Below are 24,085 nucleotides of genomic sequence, written 5' to 3'. Positions count from 1 at the left end.
ACATTTATGACATAAAACATTAAAAAACTTAATATTTGAATTAAACAAAACATATTTTTATACAATGTATTGCTGGTGGTTAGTGGCCTTATTTTTCTGAGTTTTAATTTATGATAAATTCATTATTTTATAAAATGTCATAAAAGCGGGGCCCCATGGCACCATCTCAGGGCCCCCAGTTTGAGAACCACTGGCACTAGACTACTTGTTCTGAGCAGGTGTTGTCAGTGAACCGGCTGTAAAACTGTAGGCTAAGTTACAGACACTCATGACAAACTGATGCTGATTATCTGGGAAACTTTCTCTAACAGCAGTCACAATGTCATTGTTTGTATCACACAAGTTGTGAATTTGTTGTGACATTAAAACAGGAGATCATGACTTACTCTGTGCTCAAAGTGATGCTTGCAGCTCCATTGCTTTTCTCTGTGGGTGAACGAGGATGATGCTGAACAATTCCAGGATGTGTTTTTTTTTTTCATTGGTTGTTGTGTTAAATCTTACCCAGATACAATAGTGCTATTTTCTTATCGGCTATTATGTAGCCTCTTTTTTTGATTGGCTGATAAGTGTCAGACTCGACTAAGAACTCCAGGGGAGATGCACTTGATTCCTGCCCGGTTCCATACAGACAAGGGTGCGGACTGATACATTTTGGGCGCTGCGGCTTATTAAATATATGATATGTAGTAAGCTTTTCTGCTTGAGAAATACAATGTGTGGTGGGAGAGTGTGACAAAAGAGCGACATGAGGGACTGTCACACTCAATGCGTGACACTTGAGAGACCTGGTTATGTGAGGAAACCACATGGTTGTAGCTGTGTGCTGTGAGCTTAACACCATACTGCAACATGATTTGTCTGTAGTTGCAGATGCATTATATCTTATGACATTAATCTGATGTTGTAACATAAGTTTACATATGTATGTTGATTGGCTCATGCTTCAGATTGCACATTTAATCAAAAAATTTAATCATTTAAATATTTAATCTCTCTCCTTGCAGGCAACCAAATAGTTTTTATCATCCACACCAGAGATCACAACAACTTCACCGCATTCCAGAAGAGGTACCACAAACCACTGATACACACTCGAATGAAAAGTCTACGTTTTAGTGTTAGTTGATACTCTACATCAGTGGTCCCCAACCTTTTTTTCGCCGCAGACCAATGTCTGATCATTCTACCTTGGCCCGCTGGGGTGGCGAGGTGTGTGAGGTGGTATACAATTAAATTAAAATAATTGTTTCTAACTTTCTAACGAGGCTTGTTTCGTACTCGTTTTTGCTAATTTGTGGGTTAAATTTGAGCAAACACAATATACACGTACACCAAGCACTGTTAAACATGAGAATGTACCGGTGAACAGAGATAAGAGCGATACACACCTTCTTTCCACCAAATCTACAACGCCACTGCTGCTTGCAGCCGCTCAGCTCCAGATGTCACCTAAACCCGGCCCGATTTCACGATATTTTGCGCATGCGCGATATTGGTGCGGCTTTTGGTTACATATATGTCTCTCAGCTCCCGGTTAACCTCTCGTCCATGGAGAGTCATACAAACCCGAGAGAAATACACCACAGTAAATAAAATGGAAATAATTTAATGTTCCTTGGGCGGCCCGGTACCATTTGGCCCGGGGTTGGGGACCACTGCTCTGCATTACTTCTGATTATTTAAAGATGAGCTCATGATGTTCTCCTGTTCTCCTAACATCTCCAGGAACAGAACTTTCTCTTCTGTGTAAATGATCTCAGTTATACAAGTTATTCAAGAGTTATACAATTTTACAAGAAATAACAAATATACAAACCCCTTATCAATCATCATATTTAACTCTTCTCATCATTTATACAATCCATCACTCTTTCCTTTAAAACAGGCAAAGTTCAGTGAAACACGTTTTATGGTCATGTTCTTACTGATATTGGTGACGTCTGTATACATCCTCTTCCCTGCATACCTGTTGCTGTGGTAACTGTAATGCAGGTTTACAAGGAGAAATGCAAAACCACACTGCTTTTGTTAGATGCATTAAAATGTCTAATAGTTGATTAGTTTATCATCATTAGATGATTAACAAGGATCCAGAACTCAGTTCTGCTGTGCAAAAGACATGATAGACTTCTCACGTCTATGTGGTCAAGGCCATACTGCTTATGTTGCACTTCCTGTTTTAAATGTGAGGGTGTTCATTATGATGAGACACAATGCAGCAGTCAGTCAGTGTGTGTTTAGCTCTAATTCTCTCTTTGGATTAATGTTTTGGTCCTCAGGAAGAATGCAGGTGTGTTTTCTTCTCCTCCTCCTTATACAACTTCATGTCACTGAAGGTGAGTCTGCTGATCTCTCTCTCTCTCTCTCTCTCTCTCTCTCTCTCTCTCTCTCTCTCTCTCTCACACACACACACACACACACACACACACACACACACACACACACACACACACACACACACACACACACACACACACACACACAAACACACACTGTGGAGGGAATTCTATTCTATTAATCAAAGATAATAGTTCAAGTGAACTTTCCTCAAGTTGCAGAGAAGAACGTAGCAGAGTCCTGTGGAATATCAAACTTCTTTATTCAGTACATTTGCAAGTGTGAAGTCAGTCTGTCCCAACCTAAGTCTGAACAGAGGGAGTTACTTGGATGTAAGGCAGTTCTCCTTTTATACATGGAGCTATGTTTGTGTGTCTTCCACTGTGCGTGACTTCCTCTAATCTTATATTTCCACACACCTGCAGCCTGCAATGTTCTTGTTTCTTCAGCCTGGTGTGCAACTGGAAACAGTTCAGTTCCCCTTTGTTACTTTTTTGCTGTTCCTAGTTTTTGGTGTGTGAGCATATTGTTACAGAATGTTCTATGTTCATTTTTGTTATTCACAACATTTTCTATTACATTTCCACCCTTTTGAATCACAAAAATGGAAATAAAAATTGCTAAGGAAAAAACATTATTGCAATTACTGATCTGTATAATACACATATATTAGACTTACAGTAATCATGCATGCTTGTGCTAAAATGTGGTTTGAATAGGGCTTTTTAAGCAAGCATTAGCTAAAACAGTGATGACAAAACAGAAAATGGGTCTTCTTCTAGTTGATTCCACACTTGTGTCCATCTTCAATGCTGTTCTTAGTGCATTTATACATGTGGGCTTGTCTGTGTTGTTCTCACACCATCTGGCGCCAGTTCTGTTAAGGTATCGTTTATGTCGATGTCCGCGCTCCTTCTCTGTTGCGTTGCCTGATATGCACGTTTCTGAGATGCAGACCTGGGCCATAGTCGTAAGAGTGTTGTCAAAAGTATCATTTCAAGGTGTCAGGGTGGTTGTTGTAGTAGACGTTGAGAACACCTTACACACGTAACATGACTCATTAGTATGTTGCCTGACCGTCCATTTGGCGAATTTCCAGAATTTGTTGTCATGTGGATGAGACGAAGCTGGGTCACTCCAGATGATCAGCAGTGCTGACAGGACCAAGAAAACTCTCATTTTCCCTTTATGGCACCCGGCACACTGTTTTTCCGTACCCCCAGTCACTGAGATTGACTCAACTTCTTAAGTCTACGTGATGGCGCTTCAGGGCAAATACGTTTCCGTATTCAATTACACACCGGGCCCGCCCAGCGGACTATTGGGTGTCTCAGTAATCTAGTGCACGTCACAAGTGTCCGTCGGTGGTGCCGGAACCTTCCGTGTGTAGCTTTGATGGATCCAGGACACTCGTCCATCAACCTTACATGCTGTCGGTGTGACCAGTAGGACTTGGAAAGGTCCTCTCCACCTCAGGGATGACCAGTTTTTCCTCCGGACATCCTTGACCAGAATCCACTAACCAGGTTTCAGCTTACTCTTAAACTTGCATTTTACCTGTTCCTTGACAACCTGCTTAGAAACAACAGCGAGAGCACGGCATAGCTTTTCACAGAATTTAATCATAGCATCATCACACTGAGACACATGAGCAGACCTGCTGTCACAGGTCTGAGTTTGCCCCCATGCCCTTGAAACAAACTAATGTCATGCATCCTCCTTTTTCGTCAACAGTTTGTGCAAGTAGTCTTAGGGTCAGGGATGCCCAGTGTCGTCTGTAATGTCTGTTTCAGTCGTTCAAATGCAGCTTTTGCATTCTCAGTCCACGTCACTTTGCTGTGTGCTAGTAGGCCTTGTCCATGAGCAATTGCACTCAGTGGTGCCTCTAAAACAGCATAATTGGGTATAAATATCCTACAAAATAAACACGTGCCTAAAAAAGACATGAACTGTTTTTTTTGTTACCGGTTTTGGAATTTTCTGAATTGCCTCTATTCTACTTGACTCGAGTTGTTTACCTTCTGCAGAAATTAAATGTCCTAGGAACTTCACTTCTGGTTGAACAAATTTCAAATTTGACAGGATTATTTTCTTTAATGGAAATAATAGGGTTTGACAGGAGACGTCTCACAATAACTCCAGCTTATAACAAGGAGTTGAACACCGGTGTTATACATGCTGTAGCTTCTGGTTTTGTGTCATAGAGCAGAGATCTGAGATAATGATTTACAAAGCTGGAGTCATCTCCCCATTCTATCTTAAGGCCTAGTGATGTGCTGATTATACAGTATATAAATTTAATTTGCACATCAAATCTCGACCCAACAGATTTATTGGGCAATACTCAGAAATCAAAAAGAAAAATCCAAATAGTTTCTGTGTAGTTACGGTTTCACACCTTAAGGGTGAGAATGTCTCAATGACTGACATCCCTGATGTTCACATAATAAACAGGGAGTGATTGTTCATTTTATGTGAAACAGAAAATTCACACAATCATATCACAGCGTGTTCTGCTCCTGAGTCAACTAAAAACTGTATCGGTATTTGTGAGACTAGTAATGTAATCACAGGCATTTCTTTTATATTTAGCATAACTTTCATTCGCAGATATAATAAAAAAAACTCTGATTCTTTGCTAGACATTGAATTAGTAACAGGTGGAAAAGTGACGTGACATACGGCTAAGTGTGGAGAACCATACTCAGAATTTGTTCTCTGCATTTAACCCATCCAAAGTGCACACACACAGCTGTGAACACACACACACCGTGAACACACACCCGGAGCAGTAGGCAGCCATTTTTTTATGCTGCGGCACCCGGGGAGCAGTTGAGGGGTTCGGTGCCTTGCTCAAGGGCACCTCAGTCGTGGCCGGCCTGAGACTCGAACCCACAACCTTTGGGTTACGAATCAGACTCTCTAACCATTAGGCCACGACTGCCAAAGGACAGTTTGCTTAAGCTTTTCTTCCTTGCATCACATAAAAGTGTCAGACTTACCCATCCCTGGGTGCTCACCCGTCCCAGACCTGTTCAAACCTATTTTTGTACTTAATTGTGTGGTCCAAATACTACATTTTGGTGACCTTTTATGCACTAATTTGTGCTGGAATAACTTGTCTGCTGGTATCTTAACGAGCATGCTATCTCAACGAGAATGCCTAAATTATTTACTGCATTGTTGTCAAATTGCTTCCTCGTGTACCACCTTTGTCAGTCCATACAAAGTTCATAAGTTTAAAGACCACACTAACAACAGAATAGATTTAATGAACTTTACTGAAGTATTAATAATAATTATTTTCATCATCATTTCTTGACTCTCTGTCAATGCCTCTTTGCTGGTTGCTGTTTGTCTTGACACTTATGGATGTAGTACACTGGTCAGTTCCAATCTTCTTGGGTGTAATTTGGAGAATATGTTCACAGCTTCATCCAAGTTGACTGCCATGTCATAGTGTGTATGGATGAGGGCCAGGGATGACAAGTGGTCCTCTCTGAATATCACTGAATATCCCACTACGTTTTATTATCATTTTGGCTTTGTAGAAGCCAACATTCTGATTTCCGTTATAAGCTTATTATTATTATTATTATTATTATTATTATTATTATTATTATTATTATTATTATTATTATTATTATGTTGGCTTTGTAGAAGCCAACATTCTGATTTCCATTATAAGCTTATTATTATTATTATTATTATTATTATTATTATTATTATTATTATTATTATTATTATTATTATTATTATTATTAGACGAAAATGTATTTTAAAAAATGCGGCCTAGGGCTTTTGAGCCACATGCACCAAATTCGGATATGTCGTAGACCCTGGTCTGAAGTTTGTTGTTTCTATTTTTCTAAGCGATTCGAAATTCCGGCATTCCCGGTACGGAAGCTCAAAGTGGCCTTTTTTCCCATAGACTTCCATTATAAGGTTTGTAACTCGGCAAGTTTTCGAGCGATTTACACCGAACTCGGACAGGTTCTTTAGGACCTTACTCCAGACGAAGTTTTTATTCCGGAGTTCCGATGGAATTTTCGGTTTTCCCGTAGTCGACGGTCAAACATCCCATAGACTTGAATAGGGAATTCTGAAAAGTCCTCTAAGCTCTCACACACACAATACATCGAACATTAAGAATTGCATGTACTGTTCTATGCAGTATAATAAGTAGAATCCCATAATGACTGCAGTATTGACATGAAATGTAAAAACTCTCAGTAGCCACTTTTTGCCAAAAGTATTGCACAATTCGCAACGCATTCGCCAGGAATCCTTTTTGACGCCGATTATTTCAAACATCTCCCTCATATATGGCCATGTGTGTTCAGGAATGTCCTCGTTGTTAGTTATTTTAACATCGGTGACTCCCTCTGAATTAACATTAGCCATTCCTTTTGTAGGCGTGCTGCTCATTGTTAGCTCCGCTATCCTTGGTCTATGTCTGATAACCAGTAAATAATACAGTACACGTATGAAGTATTTTTACTCCGTTACTTCCTACCTCTGCATGTGACAAATCAAAACACTCAGCACATTGAGGGGAACTGCCCCACGGGTATTCTGGTGACGTGACGTGATGTCACGTGATGTCACATGTAGCCCCGCCCCAAAAACAAGCGAAATTAAATATTTGCACAACATGGACATGTGACATATCAAAACACTCAGCACAATGAGGGGAACTACCTTATGGGTATTCGGATCACGTCAAATGCTCATATCCGCTCATCTCCAAAAGTATTGTCCAGTAGGTTTCACAATCTTTCTGTCCACTCGCCTCCAAAATGGACCGGCCTTTGCGAATACTTGCACCGTCAAAGCCAACATCAAAGTTAGTCACGACGAACTTTACAAATCTAGTTATAATTACGCTACGTTTATATGAATATTATACTGTATACCAGTGGTCCCCAACCCCCGGTCCGCCCAAATGGTACCGGGCCGCCCAAGGAACATTAAATTATTTCCATTTTATTTACTGTAGTGTAATTCTCTCGGGTTTGTGCGACTTTCATGGACGAGAGGTTAACCGGGAACTGAGAGACGTCACCTAAAGCCGCACCAATACTGCGCATGCGCAGACTATCATGATATCGGGCCAGGTTTAGGTGACGTAGGTTTAGGAGCTGAGCGGCTGCAAGCGGCAGTGGTGTTGTAGCTTTGGTGGAGAGAGAAGGTGTGTATCGCTCTTCTCTCTGTTCACCGGTACTTTGTCATGTTTAACAGTGCTTGTGTACGTGTATATTGTGTTTGCTCAAATTTAACCCACAATTAGCAAAAATGAGCACGAAACAGACGTCGTTAGAAAGTTAGAAACTCTGCCGGTGTTCTGGATTAAAGTCATGGCGGAATACCCTGAGATTGCCACCACAGCACTTACATCCCTATCGCCATTTCCGACATGCTATCTGTGTGAAGCGGGGATTTCTGCAGTGACGGCAACCAAAACAAAACAACGGGATAAACTGGACATAAGCGACACACTTCGGGTGTCATTGTCTCCTGTTACCCCAGATGGAACCGTCTCTTTGCAAAGAAACAAGCTCAGGGTTCTCATTGATTTAGCGTTGTAGTGAGTTAAAAAGGCATGTTTAAATACAATTAAATTAAAATTATTAATTTTAATTTAATTGTATAGCCTCCACCCCCCACCCCCACCGGGCCACGGTAAAATGATCAAACATTGACTGGTCCGCGGCGAAAAAAAGGTTGGGGACCACTGCTGTAGACTACTGAGTGGGTAAAATATAGAAATCCTTTTAATTAAAAAAAAAAAAAAAAAAAATATATAAATAAATATATATATATATATATATATATATATATATATATATATATATATATATATATATATATATATCATTCCCCCATCATTCAGAGGCGATGCTTCACCGTTGCTTTGAAAAGTGTATTGCGAGAACTCTCTCTGAACTGTGCGCGCGCGCGCACACACACACACACACACACACACACACACACACACACACACACACACACACACACACACACACACACACGTCCAGCTACAATAATGTATCATATTACTTTGAAACAGCAACCCAGAATATTTGTCACAAGCACTGATTAAAACAATGATGACAATATTCACATTAAAAAATGACTTCTGGACCTTTTGCAGGGGGTGGGGGGGGGGGGGGGGCGTTCCAACCACCCGAAGCCCCCCTGCCTACGGGCTTGTTAAGTAAGAAGTTTCTGCCAGGTCTTATCTTAGTTTTATCAACTAACATTTTACATTTTTTATCTTATGATGTCTTAAAATGTACCTTGTGGCAAAATTATATTGCCAGATATGGTCAATTAGGAATTAAAAAAAAATAAAACAAAAATTAAAGTTAAAAGTTACATTGGTTGGAATTTATTTTATCTATACATTAGGTCATGAGGTCATCCTGGTCATTTTTTTTTTTTACAGATCTTTTGCTGTGGTCCAGCTTCTCTTACTCTGACCTGGTAATATATATAGATGTGCATCTCTATGTGCAATAAATTAGAATGTTGTGGAAAAGTTCCTTTATTTCAATAATTCCACTCAAATAGTGAAACTCATGTATTATATGAATTCAGTACACACAGACTGAATTATTTAAAGTCTTTAGTTCTTTTAATTGTGATGGATTTCGTCTCACATTTAACAAAAATCCACAATTAACACCAATCTCAAAAAATTAAAAGAATACATCATAAGACCAATAAAAAACATTTTTAGTGAATTGTTGGCCTTCTGGAAAGTATGTTCGTTTACTGTATATGTACTCAATACTTGTTTGGGGCTCCTTTTGCTTTAATTGCTGCCTCAATTCGGCATGGCATGGAGGTGATCGGTCTGTGGCGCTGCTGAGGTGGTGTGGAAACTAGGGATGTACCGATCCGATATTTTGGATCGGTATCAGCACCGATCCAAGCATTTTGAGTGGATCGGGTATCGGTGGTGCGTGATCCAAATCTGATACCCCTGGTCATTATAAGTGGGTGGAACAGGACCCACCCACTTTTTTAAGACTAATAATATTGGACCCACACACTTTTACCGTCTCTATTCAGCGCATATGTGTTTTTTATTAATATTATTATTTAGAGCCGCCAATCGAATCCATTCTGCTTGAGGAATGCCCTAATAAATCAAACTCCATTCCGCATTATACCTAAAACCTATTGACCATGCGCCTGCTTCCTGAAATCCATGGGCATCTGAACCATTATATGTGTGTGGGACAGGATACGCCCACTTTTTATTTACTTCCGACACCCATGCCCGTGGTTGTTGATTAATGAACAGCAAACATTAGATTATTGCTTGAACTTATAAGAAAAATACACTTATATATTAAATTACATTAATGAAAATAAATATAATACATTTTATAGGAAATATCTTGCACAACTGCCTGCGACAGACAGGCAAGTTTAGCAGGCGCCCTTTCATTTACCTCAGTGTGTTAAACATGTCGCTCATTTGGGTGCGAGGTTTACTGTTTAATACATTTTGCATTGTGTTTCAACAGTTCTAATTTAAGATTCACTTTAAAATATTGCCATTTCTTCAGAAAATAATTTAATTTTATAATTGCAGTATATAGGGTTTAGATTGTTATACCACTAACTTTTAAAAGTACTGTTTGCTACTGCATTAATACTTCTTTATGGTTTCTTGTGTTTTCATTTTTCATCCAGTAATAAGGGCATTTTTGTATTTCTTTGCCAGAAACAAATAAATCTTAATAACTAAACGAGTTGTATGCATTCTTTAATTTTAAAGGTAGAAAAGAACACAGATATCGGTTCGGTATCGGCCGGTACCGGCAAACGCTGGTATTGGAATCAGATCGGAAGAGAAAAAGTGGTATCGGTACTTCCCTAGTGGAAACCCAGGTTTCTTTGACCGCGACCTTCAGCTCATCTGCATTTTTTGGCCTCTTGTTTCTCATTTTCCTTTTAACAATACCAGATTCTCTATGGGGTTCAGGTCTGGTGAGTTTGCTGGCCAGTCAAGCACATCAATACCATGGTCAGCACCAACACTTTTGGCAGTGTGGGCAGGTGCCAAATCCTCCTGGAAAATGAAATCAGCATCTTTAACAAGCTGGTCAGCAGAAGATAGCATGAAAATGTCTGGGTAAACTGGTGCAGTGACTTTGGTTTAAAAACAAAAAAACAGTGGATAAACACCAGCAGGTGACATTGCACCCCAAATCATCACAGATTGTGGAAACTTTGGGCTATGAGCTTCTCCACCCTTCCTACTCTACGACCTTGGTTTCCAAATGAAATACAAAAGTTACTTACAACTGTAGCCAAATTCCTTGACATGTCTGTGTGTAGTGGCTCTTGATGCCTTGACCCTAGTCTCATTCCATTCCTTGTGAAATTCACACAAATTCTTGAATGGATTTTGCTTGACAAGCCTCTCAAGGCTGTGGTTCTCTCAGTTGGTTGTGCATCTTTTTCTTCCACACTTTTTCCTTAAACTTAAGGAAAAATCAACACAATTAAAAGTACCATAGATTTAAACTACTTCAGTCTGTGTGTACTGAACGTATGTTATACACGAGTTTCGAATTTAAGTTGAATTGCTGAAATAAATGAAACTTTTCGACGACATTCTAATTTATTGAGATGCATCTGTACTTCCTGAAGCAATACGTTTAATTCTGAAGCATAACGTGTTACCTTTATTTTGGTACCAGATTTTTTTTTTTTTTCAAATACACCCTGTAGTTTTTGAGATTTACTCATTTTAATTTGAGAATGATGTTTTGAAGCAAGAGGCTCAAAAATAGGCTGAAGATGGAAGAGTTAGACAGATAATAAAATTAGTAATTATTGAACAAGAAAGTTGTGAACAGAGATTACAGGATGTCTGTATATGTTATCTGTTTACATGTATTTCTTCATATTCAGTTACATCCTTACTGTGGATTTCAGTGAGTTGTGGAGTTACAGGATGTCTGTAGTTCTGTAGAGATGTTATAGATGGTGAACTGCTCATTAACACATCATTAACTGGTGTGTTCATACAGGATGCAGGCTGGAAGGAAACAGAGAGACAGAACAGATCACTGCATACACAGGAGACTCAGTACTGCTGCCCTGCTCCTGCACTGAGCTCCACAGCAAACCTGAGACATTCACATGGAAGAAAAATACAGATGGAAATAACTGGACACAGATATCTCCTGAGAGTGATGAGTACAAAGAGAGATTTCAGCTGGTTAATGATCACTCTTCAGGAAATCTCTCTCTGCTCATATCACACCTGACTGAACAGGATGGAGGATTTTATAGGTGTAGTGTTAAAGTTGATGAATACAGATACATCAGACTCACTGTTAAAGGTAAATGATTCTTTTATATTCACAATGTTGCTTCAGTGATAATCTCATGACCGATTAACAATATGTTGATGTTAGTTCATTCTCCAGGTTGCAGACTGAATCAACAGACAGTGGATGTGACTGGAATCGTGGGACAGTCTGTCCTTCTGCCCTGCTCCTGCTCTGAACTACAAGCCAAACCACACACTTTCAGATGGAGATTTTATAAAGGATCTGATGACATAAAGATCTTCCCAAAGGAGCAGACAAATCTCTACACAGACAGAGTTCAGGTCTTTAATGTTCATTCTCCAGGAAATCTCTCTCTACTCATATCACACCTGACTGTAGAGGATGGAGGATTGTACAGGTGTGGGATCGGAGGAATGACAACATACATTTACCTTACAGTGAAAGGTAAAACACCCTTCAGTAGATTATACAAGGGAATTATATATTTTTTAATTATTATGTGAATTACTGCTTTTTAATAAAATAATGTGATGTACATTTATCAAGCCTTGGTGACAAAACTGTCTTATAATATAAGAGATAAAATATTAAAATCAGAAGCATTTCTGTTCTGTCCTTCGTCTGTGTTTGTGTTTATGATTACAGACCATCTGATTTTGTTCTCTGACCTGCTTTTAATTCTCACTATGATCCCTTGTCTTTTGCTGATGTCTCTCTAGATTCTTTTATCTACTTCCCGGTTGCCGTGGTAACCGTGATCTTTCTGCATATTATCGTGGCTGTGGTTTATTGCAAAACCATAAAGAAAGGTTCAACCACCTTTTAGCTTTTGTGAAAAGTTTATCATCCACTTACCACCATTTTATCCATATGACCTGAGCTTTTTTCTTTATTTTACTCTCCAGGTTCTGGTACAGTCCATTACAGCAAAGGTGATGGAGAGGAAACAGTGAGTCTGCAGTAGAGAAGAACTCAATTCACTGATCCATCAAAACATTTATCAAGAGATTTGTTCAGAAATATTCCTGCATAAATAGTTTAATAAATTCATTAGCTTCATTTCTTATTCACGGTTTGTTCTCTCCAACCGTTTTAGACTTTCAGCTTTCTTTTTTATGCTTAATAATATTTTCTAAATCATGGAATGTGTGTGGTTAGATTTAAAGGTGTATCATTTACAGGGTTTATATCTGATGCTCACATGCTTTTGAAGCCTGTTTCACTTTTACAATAGATGCATCATTAAAAACTAGACACATTGTATTATTTCTTCACAAAATGTTGTAATGTTCTTGGCCCTGGATTGTAAATGCAATCAGAACCTCAGAGACAATAAATACATCTGTGTCACAAAGATTATTGTAAGCAACTTTTCTAAGAATTCTACCATGATTTCTGCAAAGACAGATATCTGATCCACCTCCCAAACCTTCCTTCATGTCCCTCAGCCACAGAACTGCTTTAAAATCATCTGTTACACGAAGGCTCTGGATAAAGAATTCATCATCTGTTTCTTTAGATGACTTTCAACAGTTCCAGGTTAATTTTTCTCAGCATTTTTTCCTCTAGCAGGCTCAGTTAAAGTGTTTCCTCTTAAACATTGAACCTGGCTTGATCCTGAGCTCATATTACCATCAGTGTGAAGTTTCCCATGATCTCCTGTACAAAAACATGCTGGTAGATGGATTAGTGGCTCTAAATCATGTAACATCATGTCATGCCATGGCTCCTTCTTCATGGTGTATTCCCACCTTATTCCCTATGATCTTGTGAGAAACTCCATATCCACCACAATGCAGACTAGGATAAAGCTCTTGATAAGTAAGAGAAGGGCTGAGGTTACACCAGCACTCTGGTAAGTGTGACCTCTGCTGGTGGGATGGAGAAATGTCCAGACTCATCATTATGTGAGTTTAATATCTCACCCATATAAACCTCCTTATTCAACTCCTTATTGAACACTGCACAGAATACTGAAGAGTATGGACAAGTGCTCTACTACTTTTTGTCCAGCTGTTTGCAACAGATGTTCTCTTTCTTTGTGTTGAATGACACACAATGTATAAAGGGGAACATTAGAACAACAGACATTTGTATATTTGTCATTATTAAGTGAAGTTAAGTGAATATAGTCTCCATGAATTGTCAATCTGTCAGTCAGTCAGTCAGTCAGTCAATCAATCCATCGTTGCTTTATTGCAGAGCTTTATTCATTCAATCGTATCATAATGAGCTTTATTCTGGTGCACTAACTCTAAAAGACCACTAGATGGAGATGTCAGGTCAGTAATGTTGTAGACTGCTGCTGACTGTCACTACGACATGTCGAGGCTCATGAAAAATGTAAAACACAATAAAATACATGTTTACAAGGAGAAATGCAAAACCACACTGCTTTTGTTTGATGCATTAAAATGTATAATAGTTGATTAGTTTATCAGCATTAGATGATTAACAAGGATTCAGAACATAGACTCAGTTCTGCAGCGCAAAAGACATGAGAGACGTCTCACTTCTATGTGGTCAAGGCCATACTGCTAATGTTGCACTTCCTGTTTTAACTGTGAGGGTGTGAATGTGATCTATAGAGTGTGTTCATTATGATGAGACACACTGCAGCAGTCGGTCAGTGTGTGTTTAGCTCTAATTCTCTCTTTGGATTAATGTGTTGGTCCTCAGGAAGAATGCAGGTGTGTTTTCTTCTCCTCCTCCTTATACAGCTTCATATCACTGAAGGTGAGTCTGCTGATCTCTCTCTCTCTCTCTCTCTCTCTCTCTCTCTCTCTCTCTCTCTCACACACACACACACACACACACACACACACACACACACACACACACACACACACACTCCTGTTTAATACTATGTCAGGAAATGCTGTATGTAAGATTTTATCTTTTAAACCATAAAGTCATTCACTAATCTTACTTTTTATATGTAATAATATAAAGTTCTCACTGAACAACTGAAATTATTTGAGTTTTTGTTTTTGCTGCCAAACTGAATGTAAATAGAAACATAAACAGGAGAAAATTATCATTATTGGATTTAAATCAAACCTGCTTAACACTTATTAAGTAAGAACTTTCTGCCAGGTCTTTATTAATCCCCGTCTATGTCCTGGGTTCATGTAGAACACTGAGTCTCCTTCATCATGATGGCTGTTCTGGTTGTTCCTTCCTCGTCCCCCTACACCAGGGGTGTCTCACTCAAATTCACAGTGGGCCAAAATATAAAACTGAGATAAAGTCACAGGCCAAAGTGAATATTTATTGAAAAATTAACTGTAACTGATATGTAATGTTCAACCTTTTTCATATGGAAACAAACTTTAGTTTTGCTTAAATACAGGATTTGGAACAACCAGAGCTTGATATTACAAATACATAAGAAATTAAATTTGAAATAAAAGACACATCAGTGGTGTTCATTTCACAAACTTTGACCATACATCTTTTGACAAACTCTCCCTCATTAAAGGGCCGGGCAGATTTTGCGATCTCTGCCGGAACAATAAAACTCGCCTTTACAGCAGCTTCAATTTTTGATTTTGCTTTCATGAACATAGTCTGCTGGGAAACCAGACTTTTTTTCATCTCCTCCGCCTTCTGGAGCGTCTGCTTTACGTCCAGGTCCTTATACTTCTCATAATGTTTCATTTCATAGTGTCTTATGTTATATTCTTTCATTACAGACACGTTAGCTCCGTACACAAGACAAATAGGTCTGTCCTTTATATTCGTGAACAGATAATCTGCCTCCCACCTGTCTTGAAAGCTTCTATTGTCTATATTTTGTTTGACCATTTTTGTGGTGGGTGGAATTAAGCCCGATGTGACTGTAGCTTGGTTGTTAATGACTGTCAACAGAGAATGAGGAGAGCTTGCTGTTCATGACTACACATCAATACAGTGTACAAGGCAATACAAGGCATTCTGGGATTTGTAGTATTAGAGGGGCATGCGGCTAGCCAGCTGTAATGCACATTTGATATGATCTCGCGGGTCAAATATAATTACACCGCGGGCCAAATTTGGCTCGCGGGCCAGAGTTTGACACCCCTGCCCTACACCTTCCTCTCGCTCTCTCATTGGCTGTTACTTATCGAGGTTCTTATAGCATCACACGTGTTTACATCACAAGATTTTGTACCAATCATGTCAAAAATACTTAAAATAATGGCGTGTGTGTAAACTCTTCATGCAATGGGTCACTAAACTGCTTACCAGTCTGGTGTGTTCACACTGTTGATTTTTGCACCAGCAATTAGCCCCTTCTGTCATGATCCCCATCTCTTTATTTGGATAAATTTGAGAAATGTTTGCTTTTTTATTGCTTTTAGAGTCTTCATGACAAGCCTCTAAACTTTTTTTGCCTGACTTTTTATAAATGTTATGCAGGGCTCTTAAGTTTTGAAGACAGGCAAGAGTGACATATTTTAAATATTGTCGTCCCCCCCCCCCCCCAAAAAAAAAAAAAAAAAAAGATGACATAAAACATTAAAAAACTTAATATTTGTAGTAAACAAAACATATTAATCTATACAATGCATTGCTGGTGGTTAGTGGTCTTATTTTTCTAAGATTTAATTTAAATTAATTATTTTATAAAATGTCTTAAAAGCGGGGCCCCCGTGGCACCATCTCAGTGCCACCAGTTTGAGAACCACTGGCCCTAGACTACTTGTTCTGAGCAGGTGTTGTCAGTGAACCGGGGCCCCTGGCACCATCTCAGGGCCACCAGTTTGAGAACCACTGGCCCTAGACTACTTGTTCTGAGCAGGTGTTGTCAGTGAACCGGGGCCCCTGGCACCATCTCAGGGCCACCAGTTTGAGAACCACTGGCCCTAGACTACTTGTTCTGAGCAGGTGTTGTCAGTGAACAGGCTGTAAAACTGTTGGCTAAGTTACAGACACTCATGAAAAACTCATGCTGATTATCTGGGAAACGTCTCTAACAGCAGTCACAATGTCATTGTTTGTGTTGAAGAAGTTGTGAATGTGTTGTAACATTAAAACAGGATTAACTTACTCTGTGCTCAAAGTGATGTTCACAGCTCCAGTGCTTTGAAGGATATGCTTTTTTTTCATTGTTTTTTGCGTCAAATCTTACCCAGATACAATAGTGCTATTTTCTTATTGGCTATTTTTTGATTGGCTGATAAGTGTCAGGCTCGTCTAAGAACTCCAGGGGAGATGCACTTGATTCCTGCCCAGTTACATGATACATTTTGGGCGCTGCGGCATATTAAATATATGATACAGTATGTAGTAAGTTTTTCTGCTTGAGAAATACAATGTGTGGTGGGAGAGTGTGACAAAAGACCAAAATGAGGGACTGCCACTCTCAATGCGTGCTACTTGAGAGCTCTGCTTATGTGAGGAGACAACATGGCTGTAGCTGTGTGCTGTGAGCTTAACACCATACTGCAACATGATTTGTCTGTAGTTGTAGATGATGTAGTCTGCTGCTTATTTAAAAATACAGTAGAAATGCACACTTGTTTCTCTTTCACCTACCAGTTGTGGATATTACTGAGTTATCAACATTTGTGATTATACAGAACAGAACTTTCAGAACTTTCTCTCCTGTGTAAATTATCTCAGTTATACAAGTTATTCAAGAGTTATACAGTTTTAGAAGAAATAACAAATATACAAACTCTTCTCATCATTTATACAATCCATCACTCTTTCCTTTAAAACAGGCAAAGTTCAGTGAAACACGATTTAAGGTCATGTTCTGACTGATATTGGTGATGTCTGTATACATCCTCTTCCCTGCATACTGTACCTGTTGTCGTGGTAACTGTAATGCAGGTTTACAAGGAGAAATGCAAAACTACACTGCTTTTGTTTGATGCATTAAAATGTATAATAGTTGATTAGTTTATCAACATTAGATGATTAATAAGGATCTAGAATATAGACTCAGTTCTGCTGTGCAAAAGACATCAGAGATGTCTCACTTCTATATGTTCAAGGCTATACTGCTAATTTTGCACTTCCTGTTTTAACTGTGAGGGTGTGAATGTGATCTATAGAGTGTGTTCATTATAATGAGACACACTGCAGCAGTTGGTCAGGGTGTGTTTAGTGCTAATTCTCTCTTTGGGTTAATGTGTTGGTCCTCAGGAAGAACGCAGATGTGTTTTCTTCTCCTCCTTATACAGTTTCATGTCACTGAAGATGAGCCTGCTGATCTCTCTCTCTCTCACTCTCTCTCTCTCACTCTCTTTCTCACACACACACACACACACACTGAAGTAATTTATACTGACATACATTTCCCTTAGTGACACTTGTTTTCAGATTGCGTAGGAAACCCTTCCACAATCCCAGTAAAAGTAATTAAAATTCAAAGATCACCAAGAAACACTTTCCAAGAAAACCAAGAAACACTCCAAGTTTAAACGTGTGTTTGTTCTATGATGCACACAGAGTATAACATGCACTGAGCCTGTTTAGAATGCACACACAATGTAATTCAAGACAAGCTTTTATAAATTTTCAAGCCTTTCACCGATATGCCATTCTTATTGACCTTAATATCAACACTTTTTTCCATTCCTCTCTCACAAAACCGACAACCTCCACCGTTTCTCTCTCAAAGTCGGTGACTCTGTGGTCAGCAACTGTTTGTATTCCTCTTAAGGTATACTTCTTTTCACAAGCTTGCAATATCATCTTACTAACTAAGTCCTTCCCCCACATGCATTGTGGTTTCCCTTTTTAAGGGTTAACCCTTAATATTCATCAGCGACATTGTCAGCGGTATCCTGTGAGCAGTGAGGGACTTTTTAAGAGAGCCTTCATATAACACACTCAACACATCTTATCTTTTAACAACACAAGCAATATTACTGCATACATATTTTGAAAGCAAAGTAAATAATAAAAAAATAAAAAAATAAAAACTTAATCCCTTTAACTTTCTTGATCTTTATCCATTCATTTCTGTCTTGGTACAGAGTTTTGAAGTTGGATAGCATTAGTGTAAGGAAGAGTCATATGGCTGGTGATCCATGTGCAGCGTTTTTATTAACAGATCGGAGACAGACAGGCAGGGTCAAAAACACGGCAGAACGATATTGAAGGTCAGGCAAAAATCATAAATGAAAAGGTAGGCAGAAAGTCAGGGCAGGCAGCAAACAATCAGAGGATCAGAGTACAAAACAGAGTCAAAACCAGAAACAGAATCGTAACAAGGAAACGCTCAGAATGACAGCAAACGCTAGTCGAGACTTTGTACTGGGGGAAAGTTCAAGTTCAGTCTTTATAGCGTGGGAAATGGGAAACAGCTGGTGGAGTAATTAGCCCCGGCACGGGGCTTTGTGGGAATTGCAGTCCAGAAGCACCTAATATTCTGTGTTGCCAGTTGGGAGTTGGGACCGTGACAGATCCTCCCCCCCCACACCAGCAGCTCCCGACGCGAGGGTGTGTGCGGCGCTGGGGTCGACCTCGAGGCCGGGGAGCAGGGTTGTCTGGGTGCCGCCGGTGAAAATCTGCAGTAAGTTTGGATTGGAAGAACGTTCCTGGGTGAAGGCGGGGGTCTAGGATGTCCCCCGCCTTCACCCAGGAACGTTCTTCCAGTCCGTACCCCTCCCAGTCGGTCAGGTACTCCAGATGACCACCTCTGTGTCTGGAATCCAGTAGCTCCCGGACCTGGAACGCATCTTCGTCGCCAACTAGGAGGGGTGCTGGTGGATCGGTGGAGCACCCGGGGTGTCTCATAGGTCCCTCTGCAGGCTTCAGCAGAGAGGCGTGGAAGGTCGGGGAGATGCAGTATTTCAGTGGGAGTTCCAGGCGGTAAGAGACCGGGTTGATCTGTCTGGTGATCCGGAACGGCCCCACATATCTGAGGCTAAGCTTACGGCAGGGCAAACAGAGACGGAGGTCACGGGTAGATAGCCAGACCCACTGACCGGGTTGCTAGTCGGGGTGCTCCTGGCAACGCCTGTCAGCTTGCCTCTTCTCTGCGCATGGCTCTCTGCAGCTGCTGGTGTGCCACGCTCCATGTCTCCTCAATCCGGCGAAACCAGTTGTTGACAGCCGGCAGCTTGGAGGGCGTGCCGGACAATGGAAACAGCGGAGGTTGGAAGCCCAGGACACACTGGAATGGAGTCAGAATGACGTGGGGAGCTTTGGCAGGGGAATTAGACGACAGGTCTTGGAAAATTGGTCTATTACTCTGAATGAACGTGCAGTTGTTTGAGCGGGGAAGATCAGTGACGAAGTCAAGCGCGATGTGCAACCAGGGCTGTTGTGGTGTGGGTAATGGCATCAGGAGACCCGCGGAGAGTTGACGAGAGGGCTTGGAGCTGCTGCAGATGGCGCAGGCGTGGACAGAGACAGCCACCAGAACTGATTTTGGGCTGGGCGCGTTGTTCTTGGGATGCCGGGGTGGCCGGAGCTGGGAGTGGAGTGTAAGAGCTCCAGGAGGCTTGCGCGTAGGTTCTCCAGCACATAGACTTTCGAGGGCAGACACTCTGCTGGTGGTGGTGTTTGTGCATTGGCCTGGGTGATCTCGGTCATAATGGACCACTGGATGGGTGCGAGGATGTGGGTCTCAGGAATGATGGGCTCGGGGGGCGTGTTCGGGCCGGGTTCCCGGAACATTCAGGACAGGGCATCGGCTTTGGCGTTCTTGCTTCCGGGTCTGTAAGTCACCGAGAATCGGAAGCGGGTGAAGAACATGGCCCACCTGGCCTGGTGCGGGTCCATGCGTTTGGCGTAGTGGAGATATTCCAGGTTACGGTGATCAGTGAGAACCATGAATGGGTGCAGAGCGCCCTTGAGCCAGTGCCGCCATTCCTCAAATGCAGCTTTCATGGCGGGCAGCTCGCGATCCCCCACGCCGTAGTTATGCTCTGTCGGAGACAACTTGCGCAAGAAGTACGTGCACGGGAACATCTTTTTGGCTGCCCCCTGGCATTGAGACAATACAGCTCCAATTCCTGTGTTGGAGGCGTCCACCTCCAATATAACTGGACAGTCTGGGTCTGAATGGTGGAGGATGGGGGCCGAGGTGAAACTTTCTTTCAGACGTCTGAACGCTGTCGTGGCTTCAGGGGACAAGCTAAGCCAATTTGACGCCCTCTTTGTCATGGACATGAGCGGTGCGGCGATCGTGCTGAACCCACGGATGAAGCAGCAGTAGAAATTGGCAAAGTCCAGGAAGCGCTGCAGCTCTTTAATGCTCTGCGGTCGGGGCCACTGCAATACTGCACGCACTTTAGAGTCATCCATCGCCACCCCCTCGGCTGAGATGACATAGCCGAGGAAAGTCCTTGAGGTCCGGGTGAAACTCGCACGTCTCTGCCTTGGCGTACAGACGGTGCTGGATGAGGCACCCGAGTTCGGCTCGCACGTGTTGGATGTGCTTGTCCAGGGTTTTGGAGTAAATCAGGATGTCATCTATGTATACAATTACCCATCGGTCTAACATATCGCGGAACACGTCATTGATAAATGATTGAAACACGGTTGGACTGTTCGAAAGGCCGGTCCCCCTCTCTGATCCGGATGAGATTGTACGCGCAGTGCAGGTCCAGCTTCATGAAGTATCGAGCCCGACAGAGCTGTTCCAAGGCTGACGATACGAGGGGGAGAGGATATCGGAACTTGATGGTTATGTCATTCAGGGCTCGGTAGTCAATACAAGGACGGAGGCCTCCAACCTTTTTCTTCACAAAAAAGAACCCGGATGATGTTGGGAAACGGAGGGTCAGATAAACCCCTTCTTGAGCTCCTCCTCGGTGTACTCCTTCATGGCCACGATCTCTGGCTGTGATAGTGGGAAGATTCTCCATCTAGGAGGTGTTGTGCCGGGAAGGAGCTCTATGGCGCAGTCGCCGGGTCGGTGTGGCGGCAGTTCTGTAGCTCATGTCTTGCTAAAGGCCTCCGCGAGGTCTTGGTATTATGTGGGGAGTTTGGGGATGTTGGAGGCGGCTCACACCGTGATCACGGAGTTGAGATGCGAGGGCCCTGCGGTGAGCTGCTGATGTTCGGTTCAGGTTTCATCCCAGCTTGAGATGCGCATGTCCCTCCAAGAAATGATGCGGTTATAGAGCTGCCAGAAGGAAAACACATGAAGTTACTGGCAAGTCGTGAGCTTGAGCAAATTCTCCTGACATAAAACTCCCCGCGGCACCGGAATCAATGAGAGCAGGCAGACTAATCCACTCCCCTTGTATTCCGATTTGCACTTGAACTTGGGCGCAGCTAGGGGGTCAAGGAGTGATGGAATCAGAACTCACCGAGGTGTTCCGCCTGCTGGGAGGTCTGGTGGGGCAGGCAGCCAGTCTGTGTTCGGCCTCCCCGCAGTACAAGCAGAGCTGGAGACGGAAGCGTCGCGCTCGTTCTTCAGGCGTGAGGCGTGTGTAATCTAGCTGCATCGGGTTCATGGTCCACTGTACGGGGTGCGCGTGTGGCTTCAGGTCGGGGAGCGTACACGGATGCTCGGTGAGTCCGCATTAAGTTGTCGATCTGGATGGAAAGGTCCATAAACTCTGATAGGTTCCTCCCCTCTTCCCAGCAGGCGAGCTCGGCTTGAAGATCCGGATTCAGGCCCTTGCGATACAGCAATCTCAGGGGCCGCTGCGAGCATGCGGAATGGGAGGTGGCTAGCAGGTGCTCCTCCGCGCTCTCCCCTGTGGCGGAGTGGTCGAAGACGGCACGAAATTGGGTGAGGAAGTGGTCGAACGTGGGGAAGGCAGAGCTGTCCTCTCCCCAAACCGCGGTGGCCCATTCCAGCACTCTCCCGATGAGGAGGCTGCACACAAAGGCTGGCGGCGGTCGGGTACAGTGCCGGCTGCTGCACTACGAAGAGCGAGCACTGCATCAGAAACCCCCGGCACTTACCGGGGTCCCTTTTGAACTTCTCTGGAAATGCGAGCCAGGGGCTGGAGACAGCTGGAGCTGTTGCCGGAGTGGTGGGAGGAAGAGCCGTCGGAGGTGCAGGATTCGGCGCCGTGGCGGTCCCGCGTAAGCCCTGTAGCGCCGCGGCGAGCTCTCCGGTGAGCAAGTTGAGTTGCATTAGCTGTTGATGGTGCCCGGTGAGCTGTTGGGCTTGGGCGGAGAGCTGGGTGGCAAGCTGAAGAAAGGCTGCTGGATCACTTGGTGGCGAAGCCTCCTGTAAGGAGGAGTCGTACAGCTGGTGATCCATGTGCAGCGTTTTTATTAACAGATCAGAGACAGACAGGCAGGCTCAAAAACACGGCAAAATGATAGAGGGGCAGGCAAAAACCATAAACGAAAAGGCAGGCAGAAGTTCAGGGCAGGCAGCAAACAATCAGAGGACCAGAATACAAAACCAAGGTTTCTCTGTGTTGCCGGTTGGGAGGCGTTTTTTTCACTGGTTGTTGCGTTAAATCTAACCCAGATACAATAGTGCTATTTTCTCATTGGCTATTGTGTAGCCTTTTTGATTGGCTGATAAGAGTCAGGCTCGAACAAGAACTCCAGGGGAGACGCGCTTGATACCTGCCCGGTTCCATACAGACAGTGGTGCGGGCTGATACATTTTGGGCGTTGCGGTGTATTAAATATATGATATGTAGTAAGTTTTTCTGCTTTAGAAATACAATGTGTGGTGGGAGAGTGTGACAAAAGACCGAAATGAGGGACTGTCACTCTCAATGCATGATATTTGAGAGCCCTGGTTATGTGAGGAAACGACATGGCTGTAGCTGTGTGCTGTGAGCTTAACACCATACATGATTTGTCTGTAGTTGCAGATGATGCAGTCTGCTGCTTATTTAAAAATACAGTACAATTGCACACTTGTTTCTCTTTCACCTACCAGTTGTGGATATTACTGAGTTATCAACATTTGTGATTATACAGAACAGAACTTTCAGAACTTTCTCTTCTGTGTAAATGATCTCAGTTATACAAGTTATTCATGAGTTATACAGTTTTAGAAGAAATAACAAATATACAAACACCTTATCAATCATCATATTCAACTCTTCTCATCATTTATACAATCCATCACTCTTTCCTTTAAAACAGGCAAAGTTCAGTGAAACACGTTTTAAGGTCATGTTCTGACTGATATTGGTGATGTCTGTATACATCCTCTTCCCTGCATACCTGTTGCCGTGGTAACTGTAATGCAGTTTTATAAGGAGAAATGCGAAAACACACTGCTTTTGTTTGATGCATTAAAATGTATAATAGTTGATTAGTTTATCAACATTAGATGATTAATAAGGATTCAGATTCTAGACTCAGTTCTGCTGTGCAAAAGACATGAGAGATGTCTCACTTCTATGTTCAAGGGCATACTGCTAATATTGCATTTCCTGTTTTAACTGTGAGGGTGTGAATGTGATCTATAAAGTGTGTTGATTATGATGAGACACACTGCATCAGTTGGTCAGGGTGTGTTTGGTGCTAATTCTCTCTTTGGATTAATGTGT

General features: G+C 42.0%; 1 protein-coding gene across 1 annotated transcript in view; it reads left to right on the top strand.

Moving 5' to 3' along the window:
• The window catches only part of LOC113660593 (obscurin-like), a 79,572-nt gene extending 66,923 nt beyond the window's left edge, over positions 1–12,649 (top strand). The window contains exon 11 of the mRNA XM_047818192.1: positions 12,566–12,649. Coding sequence (XP_047674148.1) covers positions 12,566–12,624 — 59 coding nt within the window. The 3' untranslated portion in view covers positions 12,625–12,649. The remainder of the gene's footprint in view (positions 1–12,565) is intronic.
• The last annotated feature ends 11,436 nt before the right edge of the window (positions 12,650–24,085 follow it).

The sequence above is a fragment of the Tachysurus fulvidraco genome, chromosome 9 (assembly GCF_022655615.1).
Source record: "Tachysurus fulvidraco isolate hzauxx_2018 chromosome 9, HZAU_PFXX_2.0, whole genome shotgun sequence".
NCBI lineage: Eukaryota > Metazoa > Chordata > Actinopteri > Siluriformes > Bagridae > Tachysurus > Tachysurus fulvidraco.
The sequence above is the reverse complement of the archived record's forward strand: the minus strand, read 5'-3'. Positions and strand labels throughout refer to the sequence as shown.